Source organism: Culicoides brevitarsis, chromosome 3, assembly GCF_036172545.1.
Source record: "Culicoides brevitarsis isolate CSIRO-B50_1 chromosome 3, AGI_CSIRO_Cbre_v1, whole genome shotgun sequence".
In the NCBI taxonomy this organism is placed as follows: domain Eukaryota; kingdom Metazoa; phylum Arthropoda; class Insecta; order Diptera; family Ceratopogonidae; genus Culicoides; species Culicoides brevitarsis.
In genome coordinates, this window is record NC_087087.1 from 20,592,282 (window position 1) to 20,617,059 (window position 24,778).

The window sequence follows — 24,778 nt, forward strand, 5'->3', positions numbered from 1 at the left end:
GTTTTGAAAATCATATTTTAACTTGAATTTTCTTCTCTAAAAATATTTTTCATATAACTACTGAATTTTTTCGACAGTTATTTTTTATGAAATTTTAATTTTTCAATTTTTAACATAAAATGATCTTAATCAATTTTTAATTTGAAAATTTTAAAGAAGATGATTAAAAAACAACAAAAATGTTGATCAACGATTAATAATTGCTAAATTTCTGTTATTTTGTATGAAATTAGGTACTTCAATTTTTTTTTTATTTTGCCCCTTCCATTTTATTTTCAAAAATTTTAGACTTTATTTTTGATTTTCATTTGGAGCGGCCTTTATGATATTTTCTTTGAAAATAAATCTTAACTTGAACGTATTGAACACTAAAAAAATTACAGAAAAAGTCATAATGGAAGCGATGAGCGTTCTTGAATGCACCCAATACCTATGTCCAAGTAGCTCATATTTGGCATATGTATTTAGATAGATATTTATTTATTCACTTATTGATTGAAACACTATATCAGCGTATTTATTTATTCTACTTATTTATATCATGTATAGTCACTTTGTTGGAAATAATTTTAAAAAATTATATTTTATCAAACACACATACGTATGTCAAATGAAGAGCTTAAAGTTAAAATAATATAAAGTACCTATGTTTAGTTCTTGAGATTGGAGAGAAGGTACTAATTGCCAGTTCAGTTAAATACCATACGGCGAGATCTTTAAAAAGCAATTTTGCGTCGACCTCCCTGTATTTTTTTAAAATTTAGTCCGCCTATGTTTAGTAACTGGAATGGCATACGTTACCTCTAATCAAAACTAAAGGTAATAAGAATATCAGTGATTTTAGCAGGGTATCTAAATGTATTTTAAAGAGTGATTTTGTTTTTAAAAAAACTGAAAAATTCGTACTAAAAAATAGTTGAAAGCAACAATTGATACAAATTTCATTTTAAATATGTAGTGTGAACAAGTTACAGAGACAATATATGTAATTACACAAGCACTTTTTTAACAAGAGTATAAACATAGTTTTAAAATTTACGATTCTTTAATGAGTAAACAAAAACCATAGAAAAGTTTTTTTTATCGCATGCCCACTCGAATATACTTGAAAATGTGAGTCTTAGACAAATTTTAGTTATTTATTTTGTAGAAAAAAAACTGGACTTGACATTTTCTTTGCTTTGAGACGTCAAAATATATGAAGAGTAAAGCCAAATGGAAAACTTTTAATATTATGTGTATTTAAAAACTGTACTCAAACAGTTTGAATTTTATGAGACGAGTAAATTTTGGTAAAAAATTTATATTATAATCAAAAGTTCTACAACAAATCGTAAATAAGAAAAAATTTGTTTTTTTTAACTTTGATTAACTGTAGGGAATTTTAGTAAAATCTATTGAATATTTAAACTAATATTTCGGGACACTGAGCCATAATCAGATTGAAGTATGTAAGTCATCAAGTTGTCTCGTTTAATTTTTTAAGTGGTGTATCGTCGTATTATAAAATAAATTAGAAAATAGCTAAAGAAATTAGAACGAAAGATCAGAAGTCTTAGTCGGTTGTTGGGCATTTTGCTCGATTTTTGTTCATCGATTTGACACAAATTTGATTTTGCTAATTCAACGAAAGAGTGAAAGAGAGGTTGAAAAATTGTGAATGAAACTTGCACGTAAAAAGGTCTCAAGAAGAAAAATTGTATGATGAGAATTGATTTCAACTAAGAAAAAAACTTGGACAGAGAGCTTGTTTGATATAAATGTCACTAAATCGAATCAGCCATTGCAAAAGAAAATTAAAATGAAGGTGAAATATGTGCAAAATTCTGAAAATAATGAAGATATAGTGAAAAAAGGCACAAAGACTGTATAAATTGCAGCTATTTCGTTACATAGGCCTCTAATGACATAATCATTCGTGTAAGAATAAATTTGAATTGACAATAAAAAAGCAAAGGTAGTAGAAAAAAATGAGGAGCTCTATAGACAACTCTGCTGGATAAATCAATGATAAATTTAATAAAGTACACAAGTATGCATAAAGTTTACAAGCAAATTAATTTTGAAACCGAAATCGTAGTATTAATATGGCTTATTTTGTACATCGACTTTGGGGAAAATCGAAAGGAAAGGAAAATACTAAATTAAGGGAGAAGATGGTGCTTGATTCTCGCATTTAAATATTGTTATTTTTAATTTTACTTAATATGATAAATAAATATCCTAAAATAAAAAAAAATGTTCAGGTATTATATCATGTTTAAATACTTTCAAGGACAAAACCTTTGAGTGATGCATAACTTTATATCCTGTAATATTCATTCAATCTATATCTTATAAATTATTTCTTCTAAAAATCGACTTAATTAATATGTTACTATTGTAAATTTATTGATTCTCCCAACTTATTCCTCAATTATAATACAAGTTCTTGAAGTTAAAACTATAACATAATATGTTTTTTTTTTAATTTTTAGATAAACAAAAAAGTCAAAAAATATCTGGACAACGAAAGTACCATTTTTGACAAAGCACATTAACAGTTCTTAGATTGCTGAGACTTTTTGTGAAGCTTTCATTTAATAATTTTATAAAATTGATACACAAGACAAAAATATGTCGTCGGGTACGTTTGTGGATCGAATTGACCCTTTTGCTAAGAGGTCATTAAAGAAAAAAAGCAAGAAATCACAAGGTTCATCTCGCTACCGGAATTCTCAAGATGTAGAGCTTCAACAATTGCCACTTCTTAAAGGTAAAACGCTACCAACTTTTCATTTAACCTGTTTATCACAGTTATAAACATTTTTCCCATAGTTGAAAATTCAAGTCTCGAACAGGAGGAGCTTTTTATCCGAAAATTGAGACAATGTTGTGTATCGTTCGATTTCATGGACCCTGTATCAGACTTGAAAGGTAAAGAGATTAAACGAGCCGCTCTAAATGATTTATCAGCATATATTACTCACGGAAGAGGTGTACTTACTGAACCTGTCTACCCCGAAATAATTCGAATGGTAAGTGACCTTCCTACCACTGAAAAGTCAACATAATTTTTGTTTATTCGCAAATTTCACTAGATATCAGTAAATCTATTTCGGACATTACCACCTAGCGAAAACCCTGACTTTGACCCTGAAGAAGATGATCCTACATTAGAAGCTTCCTGGCCTCATTTGCAATTGGTGTATGAAGTTTTTTTGAGATTTTTAGAATCGCAAGACTTTCAAACAGCAATCGGTAAAAAAGTTATTGATCAGAAATTTGTCTTACAGGTAAACCAATGTCTTAAGCTATAATTACTCTTAGTTCTATTTTATATCTGTTCATAAATGATTTAGCTTTTAGAACTATTTGATTCAGAAGATCCTAGAGAAAGAGACTTTCTAAAAACCGTTTTACATCGTATATATGGAAAGTTCTTAGGGTTACGAGCGTTTATTCGAAAACAAATCAACAATATATTTCTCCGTTTCATCTACGAAACAGAACATTTCAATGGGGTTGGAGAATTGCTTGAAATTCTGGGCAGGTATGATAATTTTTGCTTTTTGTATTCAAAATATATCTATATACATTTTTTTTCAAATTCAGCATAATTAATGGATTTGCTTTACCGCTAAAATCTGAACACAAGCAGTTTTTAGTCAAGGTGCTTCTACCGTTGCACAAAGTAAAATGTTTATCATTGTATCACGCACAGTTAGCTTATTGTGTGGTACAATTTTTGGAAAAGGACGCATCATTAACGGAACCCGTTGTTAAAGGACTTCTCAAATTTTGGCCAAAGACTTGCTCACAAAAAGAAGTTATGTTTTTAGGCGAAATAGAGGAAATTCTTGATGTCATTGAGCCACCACAGTTTGTAAAAATACAAGAGCCACTTTTTAGACAAATTGCTAAATGTGTATCTAGCCCTCATTTTCAAGTTAGTCATCTGGTAATATTATCCCATGACACAAATTTTAAGATTTTGTTCGTTTTAGGTTGCAGAAAGAGCGTTGTATTTTTGGAATAATGAATATGCTATGTCTCTAATAGAAGATAACAATAGTGTCATAATGCCAATTATGTTTCCTGCTTTGTACAGAATTAGTAAAGAACATTGGAACCAAACTATCGTAGCTCTTGTCTATAATGTTTTAAAGACATTCATGGAAATGAATTCTAAACTTTTTGACGAATTAACCGCCAGTTATAAAGCCGAACGACAAAAGTAAGACAGTGTATATTATTAAAGCCTTTCTGTGAACAATTAAGCCGTTATGTGACAAATCAGATTATGATTTGATTTTCGATCTGATTTACAAATCCAAACACTAAAGTTTCATCTGATCTAATTTTGATTTAAAACATTTTTTAGATCCGTTCAAATCAAAAATTCTATATGATTCAATGTTTAGACATTTTTTTTTGATACGATCTGATCAAATCAAAAAAAAAATCAGCTTTAAAATTTTTTTGATCTTTGTGTTTACAATTGATTTAAGGCCAAAACAATAGTCCTGAATGTTTCAGGTCTCCTCCCACATAATTTTTCTGTAATTCCCAGGTGAGAAATCGAGTATCTAAAATGTAAGAAATATTTAAAATTTCAGTACATTTTTGACCTAAATCCGTTGAAAATGATAAAATTTCCGTTAAAATCAGTTTACAATTCGATATTTTCATACATTTTTTCATTTTCATGTAATTTCATACAATTTTAGTGAAAAATGATAAATTTTGTAAAAAAAATATTCATCCCTCATAATTTTCAAAATTTATGTTCAAAAGTTTTTTGAATCAAAACAATTATAGAGAAAGGTGAACTTTTTTACACTAAAAGATACTCGAGGGTCTATGAAACCTCAAACATTTAGGAATATTGTTTGGGCCTAATTTACACTATTTTGTTGCATGTTCTAATGAAATTATTATTTTTTAGAGAAAAGAAAAGAGAACGTGAGCGAGAGGAACTTTGGAAAAGATTGCATGATCTTGAAATAACAAGGATTAATAATCAAAGCGACAACATCGGCATCGGTGAAATACCTCAACAATCATCAAACCAAGAAAATAATTCTGCACTAGCACCTAGTTTTGCCATGGGATCTACAACTTTAGGTAATTCAAACAACATTACGTCCAAGTGATCTACCAGCGATACCTTATAATTTATTACAACAGATTATAAATAAAATTTAAAACAACCAATAAATAAATATGAGGGAACGATCGATAAAAAAAATGTTTATTGAAAAGAAAAAAATAAATGAAATTTAATTCATTAATTAGAAGTTTAAAAACCTTTATATTAACTAAATTTATATATAAAGTATACAAATAAATTTGTTTTTATAATGAAAAACATTTAAAAAATGAGTATCGTGAACATTGAAGTATAATGAATATTAGTATATCGGTATTTTCCTTTCATGTAGAAAACATTAAAAAAATAATACTAACTGCTCCAGAACGATATGTATCCCAAGTATGTTTTGGTAATATTTTTAATACTACATATTTAAAATATAGTGAAATATATATGCAGTAAATAAAAACAGCTAAAATTATTAATAATATTATTGAAGTAAAGAAAATAAAAGTTATATGATTAACCAAAAATTCCGGTGGAAATTATTTAATATTATTATATTAAATAAAAATTAAATAAAATAAAATTTAATAAAAATTATAAATGACGCAAGATATTTAACAACCAATTTAAAGGTTCTAACAGAGGTTAAAATTTATATTTTTCTTATGTGACGCATTGCAAGAATTTGTTTAGTTGTTTTCAAACTCAGTGATTATATCCAGGGAAAGTCCTCGATCCAATCGAGCAATCTTCAGAAAAAAATTGTCCCAAGGATAGTATAAAAATTTTTTAAATAATAAATCCAAAACTACTAATTTCTGATCACTTTTAACCTAATTAGATACAAAAAATTGATTTTTATTTTTAAAATTGAAATGATGTTAAACAGTTTGTTTCAACGAATACTACTTTATCACATTTTTTTAAATAAAATTTAATTAATTTAAAGTTATTCAAGCAATGTAAAACTTTTGTGAAACAAAAATTGTTAAATTCTGACAAAAAAATATTGAACATTATTCATATAATTTATATAATATAATAATATAGTTTTGGGACTCAAGCTTTTTATAACTACATTTACATTAGGCCATAAAATTTAATTATTTTACTTTTTCAAACTTTTTTGGCATAATTCAAATAAAATTTCACATAATAAAAATTAAAAAAAAAAAATAATAATTTTGGTCACGTGACTTCAAAATTTTGTCATCTAATGTAAGTAGAAAATGGGTCGCTAAAGAAAATTAAGCTCATATCTAATACATATAATTTTTTTCGACAAAATCTTTATGGGGGATGGTGAAATAATTCAATTTAATGGCCTCATTGAAAAATTTAAGTATTTTCTAATTCTTACGTGAGAAAATTTTCAATTATTTAATTTTGTTTACCAGGAAAAAAAGCAAAAATACATAAGTGACCACATCTAAAAAAATTGTCAACACCAGTAGTTTTACAGTTCATAAAATTATTTAAAATGTGTTGTGTTTAGTTGTGGGTTTATTTGGAAGGTTATTTTACTATGATTTTGGTCAAATAGTGTAATTGAAAGATTCAAAATTTTAAGAGACACTTATTTTTTATTTAAACTTTGTGTTTTTAAATTTCGTCTTGAAAAGTTCTTATTTATCTGATAGTTATTAAAAAAAGAAGGCCAACACAATAATCAAAAATGTTATCGGTTTTCTTCCCACCTACTTAATTTTTAGGAAAGTTCTCAGGGGATACACTTATTATCGAGTAGATTAGGTTTGAGTATACATCACCGCAGAATAAGTATCGTTTAAATTTCAGTATATTTTCCATAAAACTTTGTTCTAAACGATAAAAATTTCCGTTTAAAATTCAATATTTTCACATTTCGTAAAATTCCTTAAAAAAATAAAATGTTACTATTTATGCAGCCATTTTCGATATTACCCTGATCCTAATGTTAAAAAGGTCCATGCAATCGAAAACATTTTTGATTTTTGCATCAGCCAAACAACCCCATTACTGTATACAACACAAGAAACTTAATAAAGAGTTAGTCCATAAATAAATTGAGCAATTTTTCATGTTTTAAAATTATTTTATTCAATACTTTCAACTACATATTTTCAAATGTTTTTGAAACTAAAAATCTGAAAATTGTACATCATATTTTAAATTAAAAAACAAACACAAAAACAAGTTTTTGATATCATTAAATTTTGTTGTAAGATTTTTAATATACAGTTAAAGATCATCGTATTTTAATTAACTTAAACATTAATGTAACAATCATATATGGATATAAACATAATGAAGAAATAAAGCGAATGTAAAAAAAAATATAAAATAAAATAATATTTAAGAAAATTTAAAATGGCTTCTACCTAGATTAAACGTCCCAGAAATCTCAAAACAAAGTATAAGAAGAATGGCCAAATTCATTTATCTTTACATTTATATTTTCTTTATATAAATTATGTATCAATATTTTTATACTTTTATTAAGGACATGAAAAGAATATAAAATAATCTATATATATATATATATATAAGTTTAAAGTGTATATATATATTGTTATCTTGTGTTTTAATATTTTCGTTTATAAACCATATTTTAAAATTGACATATGAACTTAACAAAGAGGACAATTATTTAAAAAGGTGGACTAGTTTCTACAGAGAAAATAATTCAGATTGTAATTAAATATACAAAAATAGATTATAGTAATTGAAAATAAAAATAAAAAAACACATATATTATTAAGCCGAGAAAAAAAACATATTTGTTATATATTAACGATTAACTTATATGTATAAGAATAAAATATTTAAAACCAATCGAAAAGTTTAATTATTTTTCTTAAATTCTATATAGGGTATCAGCCCTAACACTTATAACTTACAGATTAAGGAAAATGCAGAAAAGCATAGTACATATTACTAAATATTACAGTACAGCTAAAAAAAATATGGCTATAAAGTAGTCGAACATAAAAAATTACGGCTTAAATTCAGCAAACTACTGAGATTTAGCTATACTTGACTTATACTTACTATTAGATTTCTACTGAAATTTGTGGTACCTGATCAATGCCTAATGAACTAAATTTTACTCTCCTTAGATTTGAAAGAATATTAGTTTTTTATAATAGGAAAATTTTTATTTAAAGTTATTCTAAATAGACAGTCAACTTTTGAAAAAATCATGATTCGGAAAAAAGTGAATGTTTGAATGAAATTTATTTTTTTGCCATAAAAAAAAGATCGAATAGTTTTATTAATTATTAGTAATAATTTATTGCCCATATAATTATTTATTCATACATATATTTAGGGTTAAATACACACATTTGTGTTTTCTATTTAGTTTGTTTACAATCTAAGAATATTTATTTTATAGAGTTCGTAATTTCGAAGTGGATTTATCGTTTTTTACTTTCTATTTGTTCATTAGAATTACTTGAATTTGCCGATAAAATTTTTGGTAAAAACCTTCCTGCTGTTGTTTTTAAGGATCCAAAACCTAACTTTGGTATGGAGTGGTGGTTCATCAATGGTACTGCAACATAAAAGAATATTTGAAATACTTTTTCACATAAAATGACAAAATTTAAACAATTTTTATGTAATTGATCAATGCTTTAGTTGTTTTTAAGGTATCTTCATTGAGATTTGATAATTTAAAATTGATATCAGAGTATTTCAAGTTAAAAATTTAATCAAAAAAACTTCATTTAAATAACTGTCTTATAATTTTGAAAAAAATTTTTCAAAAATTAAAATTCAAAAATTTTTGAAAATTGAAAATATGTTTTATATTTCATGAAGAAATATAGAATAAAAACCGAAAAACGACAAATTTTGATGAAATTTTTAACTTTTTTTTGTTTTGCCCTAAAGTGTTCAAAAAAAATTGGTGCGGCCTTATTTTGTGAAGAAAAATCAAACAAAGTCTTTTTAAATAATTTTTTTTGATCACGTGACTTAAAAAAAAACACTAATCTATATTTCAATAGGAAGTAAATTACTTAATTTATTATTTTGAAAAATTCAATTGAAAACTGTAATCCTCCATGAATTTTTATTCAAAAAATGTCAAAAATTTTAATATTAATTTTTTTTTTTATTTTTTCCACAAAAATGGAAATATAAATCGTAAAACACGAAACAAGATAAGTTTTTGGTACACTCTATATATTGCATATTGTATATTAAAAGCTAAACTTACTGTAAGCTGCACATGGAATTCCTGTATACGAATGTAGTGCATGTAAACACCTGTGAGTTTTAGTCGTACACTGAAGAGCTCTTTCGCTTTTCAAAAGATCTGATACACTAGCATCGTTATGAACTTCAGACAAGTTTTGAAAATTAAAAGAACCGCGTTTTTGTAAGCTTTTCAATGTTTCATACAAAAACAGCTCAAACTGCTTAAATGTGTATTCTTGATATGAATATGGGGGCATTTCATTCCCAACTGCTTTATGGTAATCATCAATTACCCTTTTAATAATCAGTTTTTCATTTGATTTGTTGGAGCGCATTTGAAGACCCTTAAGCTCCAATAAATACTGAAATATTTTCTTTTCCATATAGTACCTATAAGGTATAATGTAAAATTGTTAAAATTGTTTTTAAAAAGAGTACTAAAACTTACTTTTTTGTGTTTTTTTGTATGGACCTTGTTACAGTACTCATATTAACGGCATACTTATCACCAGGTTTTCGTTTTTCTTCTTGAAAAATATAATTGTACGGAGAACTTACATACGCTTTTCTTGATGACGAAAATGTGTTTAAATTTATTATACCGGCTTTTATGTTTTTTTTTTCACTTCGAATAGTTTTTGGACTTGGTTCAATCCCAGAATCATCTTCTGGGCTGACTTGGTACACATCATTTTCTAAAACTGGCTTAATAATCTCGTCTAAAACTTGAAAACTGTGTTTAGCATCTTTCGGTAAATTGTTTTGTAATTTCGACCTGTCAGCACTCACACAAGATTCTACATGCTTTGTGCTGGCGTCGAACTCAACCTTTTTGTTCGTTTTTTCATCGGTTTTTTTTTGCTCAGACTTTTCTGCACTTTTAGTTTCATCTTCAATCTCTGTTTTTTTGTCTTTATCATCAAGTTTTGCTTGTGTATCTACCTCTTTAATAGAAAATTCTTTGTCAGTTTGTTTCTCCTTCCATATTTCAGTATTATTCTCAGTTTCGTGATTTTCGGCACTTGAAATCGGTTCTTGGTTAGAAGGTTTGTCAACTGTCAAAAGTGCATCTTGTGATTCATTTTCAATTTCTTGAGCCTTAGACTTTCTTTTCGGCAGTGTAGTAGTTTTAGCTGACTGAGGACGTTTTTTTATGGTTTTTGTATTAGTTGAATTCACTTTACTTCCTTCATCGTCATGTGTACAACCTTTTATTGGCTGAACAGATTCTTTTTTTGTAGCCTCCTTTTTCGTCTTTAAAAACTTTTCTTGGTCAGTGTCTGAGTCATTTGATGCTTTTGCTGTTTCCACGTGTTTCGAGCATTTTTCTCTTTTCTTTTTTCGTTTTTTTTTGTACTCACAAACAATTTGATGAGATTTTGAATTCGATATACCACTTTCGTCAGAAAAACAACATTCACTGCAACACTCCTCTTCAAAATCACTCGAGTTGTCATCACTACTATCATAACTCCGATCCGATATTTTATGTCTACGTTTTGTTTTACAGCATTTATAACGACGAACACCAGCACCACAGCTTTTAGTCCTTCGATTATGGCAAATACGATTTTTCATTCTTCCTCTAAAATGCTCGTCATCACTAATCGAATCACTTCTTTTTACATAAACAACGTATTTTTTTGATTTTTTAATATCATATATCTCTTCTTTTTCCACAAGTTTTCCCTTCATAATTTGATCCGAATCAGTGGAACCTAAATCATAGAAAACTAAGGTTGAAAAAAAAACTTATACTTATATTACAAACCTGCCGACAAAACAAGACTTGGTCGCTTTCCAGTAATTTTTAATTTTTGTGCTGGAAGACCTCCATTGGATTGCTGAAATTAAAAAAAAAACATTAACAGTGATGTTTGATCATATCTACAGTTCTCTAACCAAGAATTTTGCTGTGTTTCTGTGACCTTTTTGAACAGCAACATCCAAAGGAGTTAACACAACATTTGATGGAGTTCGGTAAATTGAGTTAGCGTCTGCCCCGATATCCAACAGCATTTTACATAAATCAACATTATCATTGCTGGAAGCTATGTGAAGCAATGTTTTGCCATCATTATTGGCAGTGTTAACGTGTATAGGTTTTTGTTCTAAAAGCCATTGCACAAGCTCTTTTCGTCCCGACTGACATGCCTTAAGATAATAAATAATAATTTATTAATTGTTGTAATAGTTTAACTAAACCAACTTAATAAAAAACTAACCTCGTGAATAGGTAAATCACCACGAGCATTTCGTAACCAAAGGTTTCCTTTTCTGGAGCCTAATATTTTAATTGTTTCAAGTTGACCCTTGTTACATCCACAATGAGCAGGAGTACGACCTAAATAAAATTATTTTTAAAACTTTCAAATTTAAATGACGTGACTCCAATTGCATGACAATTTAACAAAACTACATTGAGAACTTATTGAAAAAAAAAATACGAAATATAAAAAAACATATTTTTTTGTTTTGTTTTTTGATCACTTGTTTTTATATAAATAAGGCATCAGACTTTACTTTTTAGTTTTGAGCAGTCTAATCTAAAACTGGTGAAGGATATGTTTAATAGATAAACGATATAAAACTTAATTCTACTTTATTTTTTACTTTCCTTTTCTGTCTGATCGGTTCGGATCTGCACCTAGATCTAGCAAAATCGAAACTGCATCAGCATGTCCAAGCGTTGTCTAAATTTAAAAAAAAATGTTAATTAATAATTTGATTTGAAAAATGGTTCTTCGTTTATGATTTCAACCAATGCTAATGAATACTCTTCTCTAAAACATTTAAAAAAAAAGTTACTAAAAGTTGATACTTTTAAAATAAATAATAAATGTTTTATTTATAAATGTTTATAAAAATTTTTTATTTTTTTTAATATGTCATTTTAGATAAAATGATTTAAATGATCTAACTTATTAGTGAAAGATTACCGCATAGTGTAAAGCAGAACAACCATTGGAATCTATCAAATCAACATCAGCTCCACATAATTTTACCAAAGCGTCTATTACTAATGTGTGACCCTTACTAGCAGCACAATGTAAAGCTATAATTGAAATGCTCATAATATAAGTAAATAACATAAGTAAAACATAAGATAAGTAAACAAAATTTGAAAATATATATACCTGTAAGACCGTCTCTGCAGAGAAAAAAATATGTATAAAAGTACATGTAACTTATTTTAGTAAATACTTAATATTCAGATACTTACTTATCTGAACTTTCAACTTTTGCACCAGCTTTAACCTAATAAAATAAATTTATTTAAATGAAGATTCTTATTTTTTCTATTCTCAACATATCACACCAGTTGCAAAACTGCTTTTTCTGAGCCTGCTGACGCAGCCCATAATAAAGGTGTTCTTCCATCTTTGTCTACATTATCCACCATAGATGATGGGTGTTCGAGAATCACATGTAAAATCTGAAAAATATATTTTTTAGATTGAATAGTAATGAGTTATTAATTATTTTAGGCAAGTTTTAATTTATGTAGATTCAAAATGTTCCGTATTGTTTTAGAACCAAATAAATAGAACCATACAAATACTTTGGCTGTTAATTTTCCGAGTTTTTCATTCTTAATTTTCGAAAAAAACAGTTGAAAAAATGGTGTAACATTTCTTCACTTTCTTTTATCTAAATTGTTTTTTCTTATGTAATTAAATATTAACAATTAAAAACCAATACATATGTTTTATATTGTTAAAGAATTCAATTGCAAAGAATTCATTTAGCTATAGTTTATAAAATGGCAAAACGACATACCTCTAATGCCAATTTAAAAGAAGCCTTTTCACTTTTACCCTCATAATTAGCTCCACACAATTGAGCGGCAAAATGTAATGGAGAAGCACCATTCACATCAGCTAAAGAAATGTCTGCTCCGGCATTTAAACAAGCTTTCAGTGCATCTATTTCACCACAAACTAAATACAAAAATATACAACCGTTAACGTACAAATTAAATCAATAATTTTGACTAACATTTCTAAATAAAAATTCTATTACACAAATAATTCAAATTTTCATTACCAACAGCCCAATGAACAACTGAGTGTCCTTCATTATCTAATGCATCGACATTAGCATTTTGACTAAGCAACAAATTGACTAAAGGCAAGTTTCCTTGAATAATGGCCAAATGAAGTGGTGTAAATCCATCTCTGAGGATGGTGCTCGTATTATTGTTAGATAAATTTAACCAAGATTTCAAATACTTACTCGTCTTCTGCCTCCATCAAATCTGGTGCCTTCATCATCACCCTTGAAACATGTCCTAATTCATTTCTAGGAGTAGAACAATAGTGCAATACTGACCTTGATTGGCGATCTTTTGTATAGATTGATTGGGGCTAAGTATTAAAAAATTTAAAAAAAATGTATATATATATAGTTATCTATAATACATATACATATATTGCAAATTTTTAAAGACGAAATTATTTTAAAATATTACTATTGTAATTAGTTTGAATTTAAATCATCAATTTCTCTCGATACATCTTACTACTTACAAGTATTAGTCCTTTCTGTTAGTACCGTTGTTATGTTTGAAGAAAATATTCAATTGTTAGAATCAGAACTTAATATTTGTTTATTCGTAGCTAAGGTGTTGTTTATGCAACACTTGTAAACATTCAGTCGCGGGTTTTCTCTGATTTATTTGCAATAGGGCCTTAGGTTATTATGCCTTTTTCTATGATCCTACTTTAAAGAATTTTGATTCGCCTCTACAGTCTGTTATTAAAACTGCAACTACTTGGTCAGGAGTTTGATTCGAAGTTATTCCCGGCGGACAACAGAGATTTGTAATCGAAATCGTCTTTAAATAATAAGGCAAAAGCCTCCCATCACGGTTCTAATTCAAAAATTTTGCAAGTAATCGTTTTAAGATGGATGATATTAGTTAAATTTTAATCTGAGGATGGCTTGTGCCGCATCCGTTAAAAATTGGTAGTCTGTCGCAAAATCCCTCTTAAGGATTTCAACTACTGGAGCTACGGACATTTATTACTAGATGGCGAGTACCGATGTTGTCGCTACGGGAACGTCAGTGTTGGGCAGACTAGAACTTATTATATCTACTAGTTGTAAATAATAATGAAAATATTATTTTCAGACTAGAATAATAATGCAGTTTAGCACATTTCAATGAATCAAACAAGCCATATTTACAGAATTTTTCTATTTTCATTGTTAACTTTGTTGATTGTATTTTTTCTATGCTCTTATTATTATTCTCATTATCGTTCTCTATTTTATATATTTCCTTTCGAATGTTTTGCAGGTCTACGAAATCCAAATTATTTTTATACTAAGATTTTTATAAATATCAACTTTTCTGTTTTCAAACTATATCTATATTTTAATTTCATATAGCTTGTTTATGTAATTAGTGACTGGTAATATACTAAAAACATTAAAATACTACAATATAATATTTATCCTTTATAACATCTATCCTTGAATTTTCTTATCTAACTTTAATAAGGTTTTGTTATAACGCTGTAAGTTTTACTAAAGAATAACCTTAACATATTTTCCCTCAACAAATATACTTTGCAGGACACTATAAGTGCTTACTATACAAATATCGCTTTCATTTTACCTCTTGTTTTCAAACCAGTTAACATATTTTCCACTCAAACCTCCAACACAAAATAATAGCTTTAACAATGTCCTTCAAAAACTAGGTGATTATTTTTTGTCCTTGCTATTGTGAGAACGTTGGAACAAACTACTTATTGATGTTTATCTTTATTATTTTATACCTCAGCTGTTTTAGAGAAAAATTTGTTGTATCCTTACATTCAAATGATGTTTTTGTTTATTTTTTTTTACAATAAAGAGAGATCCAGAACAATAAAATACCTAAAATTTATTTCTACAGTAAGTTAAAAATTTGCACGTACCTTATTTTTTAATTCACTGATAACATATTTTGTTAATCCATTTTGACATGCATACATTAATGTAGTACATCCTTTTAATAGTTTTTTTTCTTCATTATATTTTCTATTTTTATCCATTCCATAGCACACGTTATAAGGCAATTATTTATTTTTTGATTTTGTATATTTAAGAGGATATTAAAATGATAATAAACAGATGTTCTGTAAATTTTTATATATATTTAATAAAAATTGGTATTCAACCTACAACAACAGAACATATTTTTATCACTTTTTCTAAAAAACATTTAATTAATTTAATACATGAGCTTAATGTATTTATTTAAAAATTTTACTTATTTATATTTCTTTAAATAATAATAATATAATTATCATTTAAAACAAATTAATATCTTCAGTTATTTTATTCATTATTGACCTTGAAATACAAAAGTTATTTTACTATGAACTCTATTTGCACTACTTAATCGTTTATGTTTTATTCTTTTAAAACAATCAGCTCTATTGGACTACTTAACATTGAATGACTATAACATTAGTGATCCTTAGCTTTTATATCTAGTGTAAAATTAATGAGCATCTATGTGAATCACGTACTTTTTAAGTTCTTTGAAAATAGGTGAGAAATACCTTTACTCTACTCCTTTGCGCATGTCAATAATAATTGTTCCTTTAAAACATTAAAGGAACTTTAAGCTTCATACTATTTTTTTTAAATTAAAAAAGGATATTTTTTTACAGGATGTTTTATTTTATTATGATAAATGATTTTAAATTTGTATACATAACAAAGTTTAAAGGTAAGTTAAAAAATGGGTGCATTTAAGGACGCTTTTTTGAATTTTTTTCTGTAATTTTGATGAATTGTTTGATACTTTAAGAAACATCTTCATAATCATGATGAATATCATAATGGAACTAATGAGCGTTCTTAAAAGCACCCTTTTTATTAATTCTTATAATGTATACCGTAATGTAGAGAATGCTAAGAGAAATATAAACACTGTTCTCTTAACAAAAATGGAAGTTAAAACTCTCTTAACATATTTTTTGAAAATTTTTAACTGAAAATGTTGAAATTTTTACTAGTTTTGTATTTTGTATATTTTATTTTAAAATTATCTTTTTAGTGTCAAAAACATTTAAAAATATAACTAAAAATACTTTAAAAAAATCAAAAATTTAAGAGAAATTGTCTTCCCTTAACTTCAAAATTAGCCTTTTCTTAATTTATCTGCATTTTTTCTGTTTCATTTGAATTTTGACGGTTTTTTTTCTCTTAGCATTCTCTACATTACGGTATCATCTATATTATTATTATTATTAAGGGTTTTCGTTGTTAAATCGGAAATATGTATGTTAATTTTATAGAAATAACTGCATTGGTACTTAAAAAATATACATTTAAATAAACATTTTGATCAACAATTTTAGTCTATGCTTATACTCAAAGTATCATAAAAATTTTATTAAATAGCATTAAATTTATATTTTAGTATTTAGGCAAAGCAGAATATTCATATTATTTTTAAAATACTTTTTGTACATGGGTCTTATTTATTCCCATTCGTTGTTTATATCATATGTAAAAAATGCAATTAATGTAAATCTGTAACATATCTCAATTTTTAACATTATAATATTGTCCATTTTTACAAAATTTCAACAATATTAACATTAATTATTCTTACACCAAAATCATAAAATAAATAAAATTACTTGCTAAAGCTCATCGTTTTTCTTTCATGAATAATAAATATTTAATATAAATATTTAAAAACGATTTAAAATTGTATCATACAAACATTCTTAAAAAAAATATTGATATGTTCATTCATTTAGAAAGTCAAATAAAGAGTTTTTTGCTTAGCAAATTATTAGTAAACCTTTTCTGAGTTATTTAAAAGCAAATATGCTCATGATACTCACTAGGGACCTTCAAATTTTGTTTCGCTTTGAAGCTTTTATTTAAACTTATTTCGACAAAAGAACTGTAATTTTGAGCATGGTAACGAGCTACAAAATACTTCACTTTTTATACAAAACTTATCCCACTCAAAAAATTTGACAAACATTTTTGAAAAAATGGGGAAAAAAATTTGAAATACTTTTTTTCATACCTACAAAATTTAAACAACTTTAGACTATTGACCAATATTTTTTTTTCTTTTTTTGACGAAATTTTTAACTTTTTTTTATGTTGCCCCATTGGATTTTCGAATTTAAAATGAGGCATCGGACAAAACTATTAAGTTTCATTTGGAGCGGCTTTAAGTTTTTAAGTCAAGTACATAGGAAATAAGTATACTATATTTTTTTAAAAATAAAGTATGATATTTTTGTACAAAACTTTATTATTTATTAACTTAAGCATCCTTTCGTTTATATAGGAAAGTTTAATGTAAGTCCGGAATACAAGATTTAATTTTATTTTTATTTAAATCAGATCTCCGCACCTTTATCTTTATTCTTAGCGAAAAATATTATTGTTCATTATTTACATGTCCCTGTTGCACTTTTAACTGGTCGTTTAGAATCCATTCTTTTTCACCAAAACTATAATGTTTGAAAATAATAATTGGAAAAACTTGCTAAATTTATTTATTATCCTCAAATTTATAGATTCAAATTGAATTAAAACATATTTCGTTTTGAATAAAAAGTACGCTTCATATTTTATATGCTTTTGGCAAACTTTATATCGGTATAAAATTTATGTACCTGCAGCATTCCATTCTAAAAAATACCGAAATCCCGGATTTTAAATTTACTTATAAAAGTTCAGATTTAATTACTTTATCGTGATGTCCATCCAAAAATAATAAACTTTTGCTTTGGCGACATTGTTTTCACTGGTGAACAAAAATTTTAAAATAATAAACTTGAAGTTTTGACTATTTTTTTGCTACACGGATTTCGTCCATATTTCGCGATAAACATTTTTAAAACTATCATTAAATTATGAAAAATAAGGAGAAAAAAATTTCGCCAAAGGAAAAGTTTCGTCTTTTTTGAAAACCAGTTTTTCATTTTTATTACTGTTTTATGAAATGAAATGAACCACCTATATGTGGATAAATTTTCGATTGAATTTCAAATTTAAGATATATTATTTTAAATACATGTGCTTATACAAATGCTTATATTTATAATTTTAACAGATTCTGTGATTGAAGTTTTATCGCAAAAAATATTAAATATATCTAAGAACCGGAGAATTTTCTATTCTGAAGTAAGTCAAGTATCTGGTATTTTTTCTCTCTCAGTCCGCATCTGAGTTTGTTAATTAAATTTTATGAAATATAATACGAATCTAACAAAAATAACAACTTTTTTTTATTTAAAAATGCATTTATCTATCTGTTCATACTTGAAATGATATTTTTCAAAAAGAAAAATACTGGATTCATTTGTAAGATATCAGTTATGTAACACTTAAAAATAATGCTCCGCAGTTTAACGATTACATTACTTGACACTTTTCTTTTGTACCACTTCCACTTTCGCCCGAACTTTCTCCTCCTGCTGATCCATTTTGTTCTTTATTTTTTTTATTTTTCATTTTTTTTTTATTTTTTCCATCAAGTTGTAATGATACATTTCTATTTTTTTCCATATTTAACAGCTCCTAATAAATAAATTAATGTGATTCAAAATTTGTATTAATTAAATTTAGTTTTACAATGTGAAGTTAAACATGCATACTTGAAATAATTCTGTAACATTATGATTTGTTTTCGCCGATGTTTCCATAAATGATACACCCCAGGTTGCCGCTTCAGCCTGAAATTTAATAAATTATAAATGTTCTCTGCATTTTATTTTAATTTCACTAACCTGTCCTTCAGCCGTACTAACTTCCCGGAGTTCAGCACTTTCATCACATTTATTACCAACGAGCATTACAGGAATGGTCGTCAAGTCAGAAGCCTACAAAAATTAGAGTTATCAAAAAAAACTTAGAAGTTTAATAGAAAACTTAGAAAAGAACTTTAATGTATTTATCCAGTATTTATCTTATTTTTGTAATTTACCCTTAATTCCTTAATTAGACTCCATATTTGCCTAAGTTCCTCTAAACTTTGTCTTGAACTGACAGAATATACCAATATACACGCATGCATTTTTGTGATTGATAATCTTTGCATCGCTGGAAACTGATGACTACCCGTTGTATCAGTAATTTGTAGTGTACAAATATTTTTATTGCAACTAATCACCTGTATAAAGAGAACGATTTATTATTGAATATATGAATAAATTATGTGTATTCATTACTTGTCGATAAGTATCTTCTATTGTAGGAATGTAACTATCTTTAAATGTTCCTTTAATAAACCGCAACACCAAGGAACTTTTTCCTACTCCCCCTAAAATATATATTACAATTGTTTGAAAATTATTTAACAGACTAATAACTTAAGAATAGCAAACCTGCACCAAAAACGACTACTCGATAATCAATATTTTGCTCCGGCATATTTACAATTGTATATATTATTTAAAGGTTGTTTAAATAAATTTAATTTTGAAAGGAAGAATCTTTCTCGAAATATAAGTTAAATCGTTTATCTGCAGTAAAAACACATACACTTTAAAGTAATTGGTGTTAATTCATTAAAATATGGTAATTTTCGACATTGGTTATACAAATTTAAGAACAATTTGTTTCAGTATTCAACATTTTGATTTTTAAATACAATAAAAACACATATTTTTCGTTGTACTTGGACGATGATAATCATCTGGACGATTCAATGTATATTGATTGATGCAATTCGGTAAGAACAAATTGTATTAATTTTTTGAAACTATAGTGAAAATAATACGAAGATTAAACAATTAGGTATATTGGAGGAATATATATATAACTGATGGAAATTTGGAAGAGAATTGACAACTGGATGTAGTTTGATTTTGCGCAGATCGTCATGAACTAAAATTTTTGACAAAACATCCATTATCTAAATTATGAAAATCAATTAAACCGATATCAATTAAGAATATCTTTTTTTTAATTTCTATATGTATTCACCTAAATATATAAAAAATGTAATGACGTCTTACTTACAATTTTATAATAAAATATGAATAAAATGGTCTTAAATAATGAGCCTTTTTAATTGTTATACAAAAAAATTATGTAATTTGATTTTCGGATTATTCATTTATTTTATTAGAGTTTATATTTGATTATTATTTATGAGAATAATCTTAACATCAACAGTAATTTGAATGAGAAATCTTATCCTACTGAAGCTGTTATTAGTTCAGCTACATCTGGATCCGTGGATCGTACGGTAAGTTGCATTGTTACTTCATCCGATAAAGCAAGCTTTGCTCTTACCATAATTTCAACGTTGCCGCGAAATATTCCTAGATGAGAAAAATTTAATTTACAAGAAGAGAAAAAGAATAAGAAAAGAACCAAACTATTACCTGAGCATAAAAGAGTGTGAGTATGAGCTCCATCTGGTACTTTCTCTGTCATGTTTGTAGCACCGAGACCCAAAAACTTGAGAATTGTGCTAACAGCATCTTGAATAGTGCTAACAGCTGCCAATGAGTATGTATCTTCTGCTTCTACCCATTCTGAAACACAAACAACTTATCCTATAGTACTAGGTAAACACATTGAATATATATGGTTCACATACCTTCAGTATCTGCACTTTCCCATGCAACGGAGAAATTATTTTTCTTTGTTTTCTGAACTTGATCGGCAATAGTTATCTCAATATCTTCTAAAATATATTCATCATCATAACCTTCTTCCGAGTCTGGCTGTCCTGATGTTGGGTCACAATCTTTCACAACAAATTTTAGAGTAGCACCAAATGTTGCTAAAGTGAATGGTATTTTTAAGTAATAATCGTAATATGTTTTAATACATATATTCATAGAAACCTGTTGAGTTGGCAATGTCTGGCGGAAATTCAACTATAACGTATGTTGTATCCTTTTCTCCATAAGCTAATTTTTGACAAGCTATCACTGCTCTTGTAGTAAAACCATCTGATGTTACTAAATCCACTTTTACATTTTCCAAGAGTTGATCTTGCAAAGTATTAACACAATCAAACTGTTATAAAATTAGAGGGGAATATATTAATAATAATAATGAAAACATTATATGAATGATAAACCTGGAAAACTATGTGATGTGAAAAACAATGCTTCACGCATGACACTGTGTATTCTGTCTCATTTTCGGTAAGCTGAACAGGAGTAGAAGATTTGTGAAGGGGACCAAGGCGTTGAATACCTGGTATCTGAAGCAATTTTTCTACATTGGCTTCCTCTCGTGTTATCTTAGGTGGTTTATTAGAATCTATCAAATAATAGTGTTAATTAAAAATGATTGGTGACATACAAAACAAATAAATATAAAACTCACTAGAAACTATCATAGCATCATTGTAAACTTCTTCATGTGCAATCATTGATTTAGGGATAGTATTTATATCAAAGGACTCTTCAAGAGATCCATGCAAATGTTCTTTCAATGCCTTTTCAAGTAATGGAAGAGAAACGAGCTCATTGTCTATTATATATTCTTTTCGTAGTTGTGTATTTTTTGCTCCAAGAACTTGAAGATAATATGTTGCTCTGTCTCTAACTTCATCATCACCATCCATTTGTGACCTATTAAGTAGAACCAATATATTGGGTAACAAATCAGCATTATTTGCTCCAAACGAAGCTAGCGCAGAAACAGCGGCTGACCGAACTGTAGCATTCTCTAGAATTACTCTATTATACACAAATCTTATATACCTAAAAATGTTAGGAATTTGATAACATTATGAAAATAATAAGGATGAATTTAATTACTTTGATGGTGTCTTTGAAAACGGTCCTTCTTTACCAAGCAAGTGAAGTATACGAACAGCTAGGGAAGTATGCTCACAGTCTTCAATAAACTCACACAGATGTGAGAGGCCAGACTCTTTTGCTTCTGCGTTTTCTTCTATTATCGTAATTATAGTGTCAACGATTGAAGTTTTATAATCCAAGCCCCCTTCTTCGCGTAACATTGCACTGAGAAAATTCATTAAAACATTGTGTTTTCTTGGAAATTTGGTACATAAAGAACGAATAGCTTGAACAACAACTACTTTAAATTCATCCGAGATTTCTGCCACAAACGTAGCAATTTGTTTCATTAAACGTTCAACTGAACTTTCCGCACCAGTTTTTAACAAAGTTGTTATGGCCAATGTAGCAACGGAACGATTAGAGTCAGCAATAAGTCCTTCTAAATCTAAATTACAGGCTGTCACAGCAGTTGAATGAGTCATAGCAACTTTATTCATTGTACGTACAGCTGCAAATCTCAGAGTTGCCTTTGAAGAACCACAAAACAATTGAAGAATGCTCACTGCTGGTGCTAACTCTCTTGTTGTTGTTCGTTTCAAATTAACTATTGCATGAGCAGCTTCATAAATAACCATTTCACTTTTATGCCGCAAGCACGACTCAATAAACTCAAACAATGAGTCTGCACCTTGTGACTCTTCCTCGTCTTCAATTAATTTGCATGCAATGCGTATCTAAATCGAAAAAAATTAAATGTTTGGTGTTTATAGTTAAAAGTTAAAGCATTAACGAATAAAAAACAACTCTTACTAAAAAGCAAACTGCATAAGGGCTCTTTATATTTTGACGTGTCAATTTATTGACCAGTTTTGTTACTGCTAAGCGATCTACACGCCTTATGTGATACAATAGACCCAACGCATGATATTGCACCATGATATTGTCACTATTTAGAGCTTCTTGCGCTTCATTTGCCCATCTTTTGATGACATCGTTTGCTGTATGAGCTAGGTTTAGTGAGCTTACGAGCGCAGCACTGCTTACTGCAGCATTTCTGTCGACAATGCATTGTTTCATGTAACGTTCAACGGCTTGAAGCATGGTATTATCGGTTATGCTACACAATGCTCTAATTGCCGGTGCACGATAAAGGTCTTCTTTCCCAGTCATGTCTTTAGTGAGCGAACTCGTTACAATAATAACATCCTCAGCTATAGAGCTTAACTCTTTTATGCCTAGATATACCATTCGACGAAGAACAACATCTTTAGATTGAAAAAGCTTTGTCATTGCAAAGAAACATTCAGTAGCTTCGCGTGGAACCAAAGTTTCGCCCTGATTTAATAAACAGAGAATTTTGGTTAGTATAGCCGTACATTTTTTAGCATTGACTGGAGTTTCATTAAACGTCCTTGTTTCTTGCAAAACGGATGTCTTCTCCAAATTCTGGTAGGGATTAGTGTTACCTAAAGTCCGAATTGATTTTTTTTAAAATATGGATTGTTTGCGTGGATACATTCAACTTCTTGTAAAGCAAATACATATTATTTAGATTATCCATTCTACTCACCATCCTCTTCCTCCTTTTTGTCGCGTTTAAAAGAATTCATTTTTATAAAAATGTTTATGCAAGTTTAATTTAATATTTTTTTAAATGCTCTTTACTTTTGTATTTATTTTTTGTCAGCCACGTAAACTTAAAGCTGTCAAACTTGTCAAAACTCCAAAAATTTGAATTACTACAAGAGAAATACGTTATTTATATTTATAAAATAAACGTTTTGTAGTAAATAAATGCCATCTATATAAATTAATTCTTATATAGTTTTTATTTATATATTTATTAAAAATTGAATAAATAATGCAGGTAAATACATCAAAGAGTTAATAAAATCCTTCGTCCTCATCTTTTCGAGTTTCGACAATATTTGTATATATACCTTCAGCGCCTAACTTAGTGGCTTCACTTCCGCGAACTTTAATCAGAAAGCATACCATTTCACATTTTAAAACGCTTTGCTTCAACGTCAGCAACTTGTGACAAAAGTCTCTACTTTGTAAAGTAGTACTTAAGAGACACTTGTGTATTATTTGCATGAATTTAGTGGAAGTAAAACATTCTTCAACATTCGAACTTCCCAAAGAGTTAATACAAAATCTCATTACTTCACCAGTAAGGTCTGAAAGGCCCAATAACAAATCAGTCGGAGACACAAACACATGCGTTCCTTCAGCATCGAATGTTAGTTTATTCTGGAAATCATTCCAATCACATATTGGATCTCCGTTTAAGTAATCATAAAAAGAACAAGCCTCAATGTATTCCTGTAAACCAAAAGTAAATGCCCGTAAATATTGGTACTGATCTCTGTCTTTCAGCTCTTTTGCGACCGCTTGAAAGTTTATTGTAGCTAATTTATCAATTTTTTGCTTTGCTTCCTCAAGTACATTCTCCTTGTTATTTTTTCTATAAAAAATATAAAAATCCTTATTAGTGATAGCGAAAAATAAATAAAACAGTAAAACAATATATACTTACGAAGTAGTTTGGAGGAGGAATATAATTTTCTTAGATTGAATCGTTATATCACGAGAAAGTTTAATCAATCTTTCATTCCGGTCGTTTTTTTGATCGATTTCTTGGGCTATTTTAGAAAATAGTTCTAAAACTGTATTATTATGTTGATATCTTATCATCACGCTTTTCCATTAATTTGCAACCAAATTGAATTGATTTGATTTTGACGTTACTTATATTTTGACTCTT

General features: G+C 27.8%; 5 protein-coding genes across 7 annotated transcripts; 1 reads left to right on the plus strand and 4 right to left on the minus strand.

Annotated features, from left to right (window-relative positions):
• Positions 1-850: 850 nt before the first annotated feature.
• LOC134836101 (serine/threonine-protein phosphatase 2A 56 kDa regulatory subunit epsilon isoform) lies at positions 851-5,399 on the plus strand. Of its 3 annotated transcripts, none has more exons than XM_063851303.1 (8): positions 851-985; positions 2,478-2,755; positions 2,818-3,017; positions 3,081-3,275; positions 3,342-3,532; positions 3,595-3,928; positions 3,987-4,216; positions 4,928-5,399. In XM_063851303.1, exons 2-8 carry the CDS (start codon positions 2,617-2,619, stop codon positions 5,133-5,135), a joined length of 1,497 nt encoding a protein of 498 aa, XP_063707373.1. In that variant the 5' UTR covers positions 851-985; positions 2,478-2,616; the 3' UTR covers positions 5,136-5,399. The 3 variants fall into 3 exon arrangements, with proteins under 3 accessions (XP_063707373.1, XP_063707371.1, XP_063707370.1); XM_063851301.1 differs by having other exon boundaries at positions 975-1,113; XM_063851300.1 differs by lacking the exon at positions 851-985 and adding an exon at positions 1,742-1,920.
• Positions 5,400-8,478: 3,079 nt separating this feature from the next.
• On the minus strand, positions 8,479-15,273 carry LOC134835306 (ankycorbin-like). The gene is made up of 17 exons (XM_063850177.1): positions 15,193-15,273; positions 13,502-13,632; positions 13,313-13,443; positions 13,046-13,206; positions 12,585-12,701; positions 12,489-12,523; positions 12,403-12,416; positions 12,205-12,320; positions 11,885-11,958; positions 11,491-11,611; positions 11,168-11,419; positions 11,037-11,109; positions 10,892-10,983; positions 9,868-10,402; positions 9,714-9,789; positions 9,285-9,655; positions 8,479-8,615 (listed from the first exon to the last, which is right to left on the minus strand). Exons 1-17 carry the CDS (start codon positions 15,247-15,249, stop codon positions 8,479-8,481), a joined length of 2,493 nt encoding a protein of 830 aa, XP_063706247.1. The 5' UTR covers positions 15,250-15,273.
• A 3,202-nt stretch (positions 15,274-18,475) lies between these two features.
• LOC134835071 (GTP-binding protein Di-Ras2) lies at positions 18,476-19,744 on the minus strand. The gene is made up of 6 exons (XM_063849927.1): positions 19,627-19,744; positions 19,471-19,562; positions 19,227-19,412; positions 19,030-19,122; positions 18,898-18,975; positions 18,476-18,820 (listed from the first exon to the last, which is right to left on the minus strand). The coding sequence occupies exons 1-6, from the start codon at positions 19,670-19,672 to the stop codon at positions 18,656-18,658; spliced, it is 660 nt and encodes a 219-aa protein (XP_063705997.1). The 5' UTR covers positions 19,673-19,744; the 3' UTR covers positions 18,476-18,655.
• A 601-nt stretch (positions 19,745-20,345) lies between these two features.
• On the minus strand, positions 20,346-23,736 carry LOC134834542 (coatomer subunit gamma). Its single transcript, XM_063849260.1, has 9 exons — positions 23,582-23,736; positions 22,822-23,477; positions 22,027-22,745; positions 21,590-21,969; positions 21,339-21,523; positions 21,100-21,274; positions 20,850-21,035; positions 20,632-20,784; positions 20,346-20,568 (listed from the first exon to the last, which is right to left on the minus strand). Exons 1-9 carry the CDS (start codon positions 23,619-23,621, stop codon positions 20,438-20,440), a joined length of 2,625 nt encoding a protein of 874 aa, XP_063705330.1. The 5' UTR covers positions 23,622-23,736; the 3' UTR covers positions 20,346-20,437.
• An 81-nt stretch (positions 23,737-23,817) lies between these two features.
• On the minus strand, positions 23,818-24,769 carry LOC134834546 (translin-associated protein X). Its single transcript, XM_063849265.1, has 2 exons — positions 24,551-24,769; positions 23,818-24,478 (listed from the first exon to the last, which is right to left on the minus strand). Exons 1-2 carry the CDS (start codon positions 24,706-24,708, stop codon positions 23,896-23,898), a joined length of 741 nt encoding a protein of 246 aa, XP_063705335.1. The 5' UTR covers positions 24,709-24,769; the 3' UTR covers positions 23,818-23,895.
• Between the last annotated feature and the right edge of the window lie 9 nt (positions 24,770-24,778).

Bases quoted from the DNA above. Each gene is read 5' to 3' on its own strand.
- LOC134836101 (XM_063851303.1), top strand. From the start codon at position 2,617: ATGTCGTCGGGTACGTTTGTGGATCGAATTGACCCTTTTGCTAAGAGG. The intron at 2,756-2,817 runs GTAAAACGCTAC...TTTTTCCCATAG, and splicing joins ACAATTGCCACTTCTTAAAG to TTGAAAATTCAAGTCTCGAA. The intron at 4,217-4,927 runs GTAAGACAGTGT...ATTATTTTTTAG, and splicing joins TATAAAGCCGAACGACAAAA to AGAAAAGAAAAGAGAACGTG.
- LOC134835306 (XM_063850177.1), bottom strand. From the start codon at position 15,249: ATGTATGCATGTCAAAATGGATTAACAAAATATGTTATCAGTGAATTA. The intron at 12,524-12,584 runs GTGTGATATGTT...TTATTTTATTAG, and splicing joins AAAAAGCAGTTTTGCAACTG to GTTAAAGCTGGTGCAAAAGT. The intron at 9,656-9,713 runs GTAAGTTTTAGT...TATACCTTATAG, and splicing joins ATACAAAAAAACACAAAAAA to GTACTATATGGAAAAGAAAA.
- LOC134835071 (XM_063849927.1), bottom strand. From the start codon at position 19,672: ATGCCGGAGCAAAATATTGATTATCGAGTAGTCGTTTTTGGTGCAG. The intron at 19,563-19,626 runs GTTTGCTATTCT...TATATATTTTAG, and splicing joins AGTAGTCGTTTTTGGTGCAG to GGGGAGTAGGAAAAAGTTCC. The intron at 18,976-19,029 runs GTTAGTGAAATT...ATTAAATTTCAG, and splicing joins TTAGTACGGCTGAAGGACAG to GCTGAAGCGGCAACCTGGGG.
- LOC134834546 (XM_063849265.1), bottom strand. From the start codon at position 24,708: ATGATAAGATATCAACATAATAATACAGTTTTAGAACTATTTTCTAAA. The intron at 24,479-24,550 runs GTAAGTATATAT...TATTTTTTATAG, and splicing joins TTCCTCCTCCAAACTACTTC to AAAAAATAACAAGGAGAATG.
- LOC134834542 (XM_063849260.1), bottom strand. From the start codon at position 23,621: ATGAATTCTTTTAAACGCGACAAAAAGGAGGAAGAGGATG. The intron at 21,524-21,589 runs GTGAGTTTTATA...ATTATTTGATAG, and splicing joins TGATGCTATGATAGTTTCTA to ATTCTAATAAACCACCTAAG. The intron at 21,275-21,338 runs GTTTATCATTCA...ATTTTATAACAG, and splicing joins CACATCACATAGTTTTCCAG to TTTGATTGTGTTAATACTTT.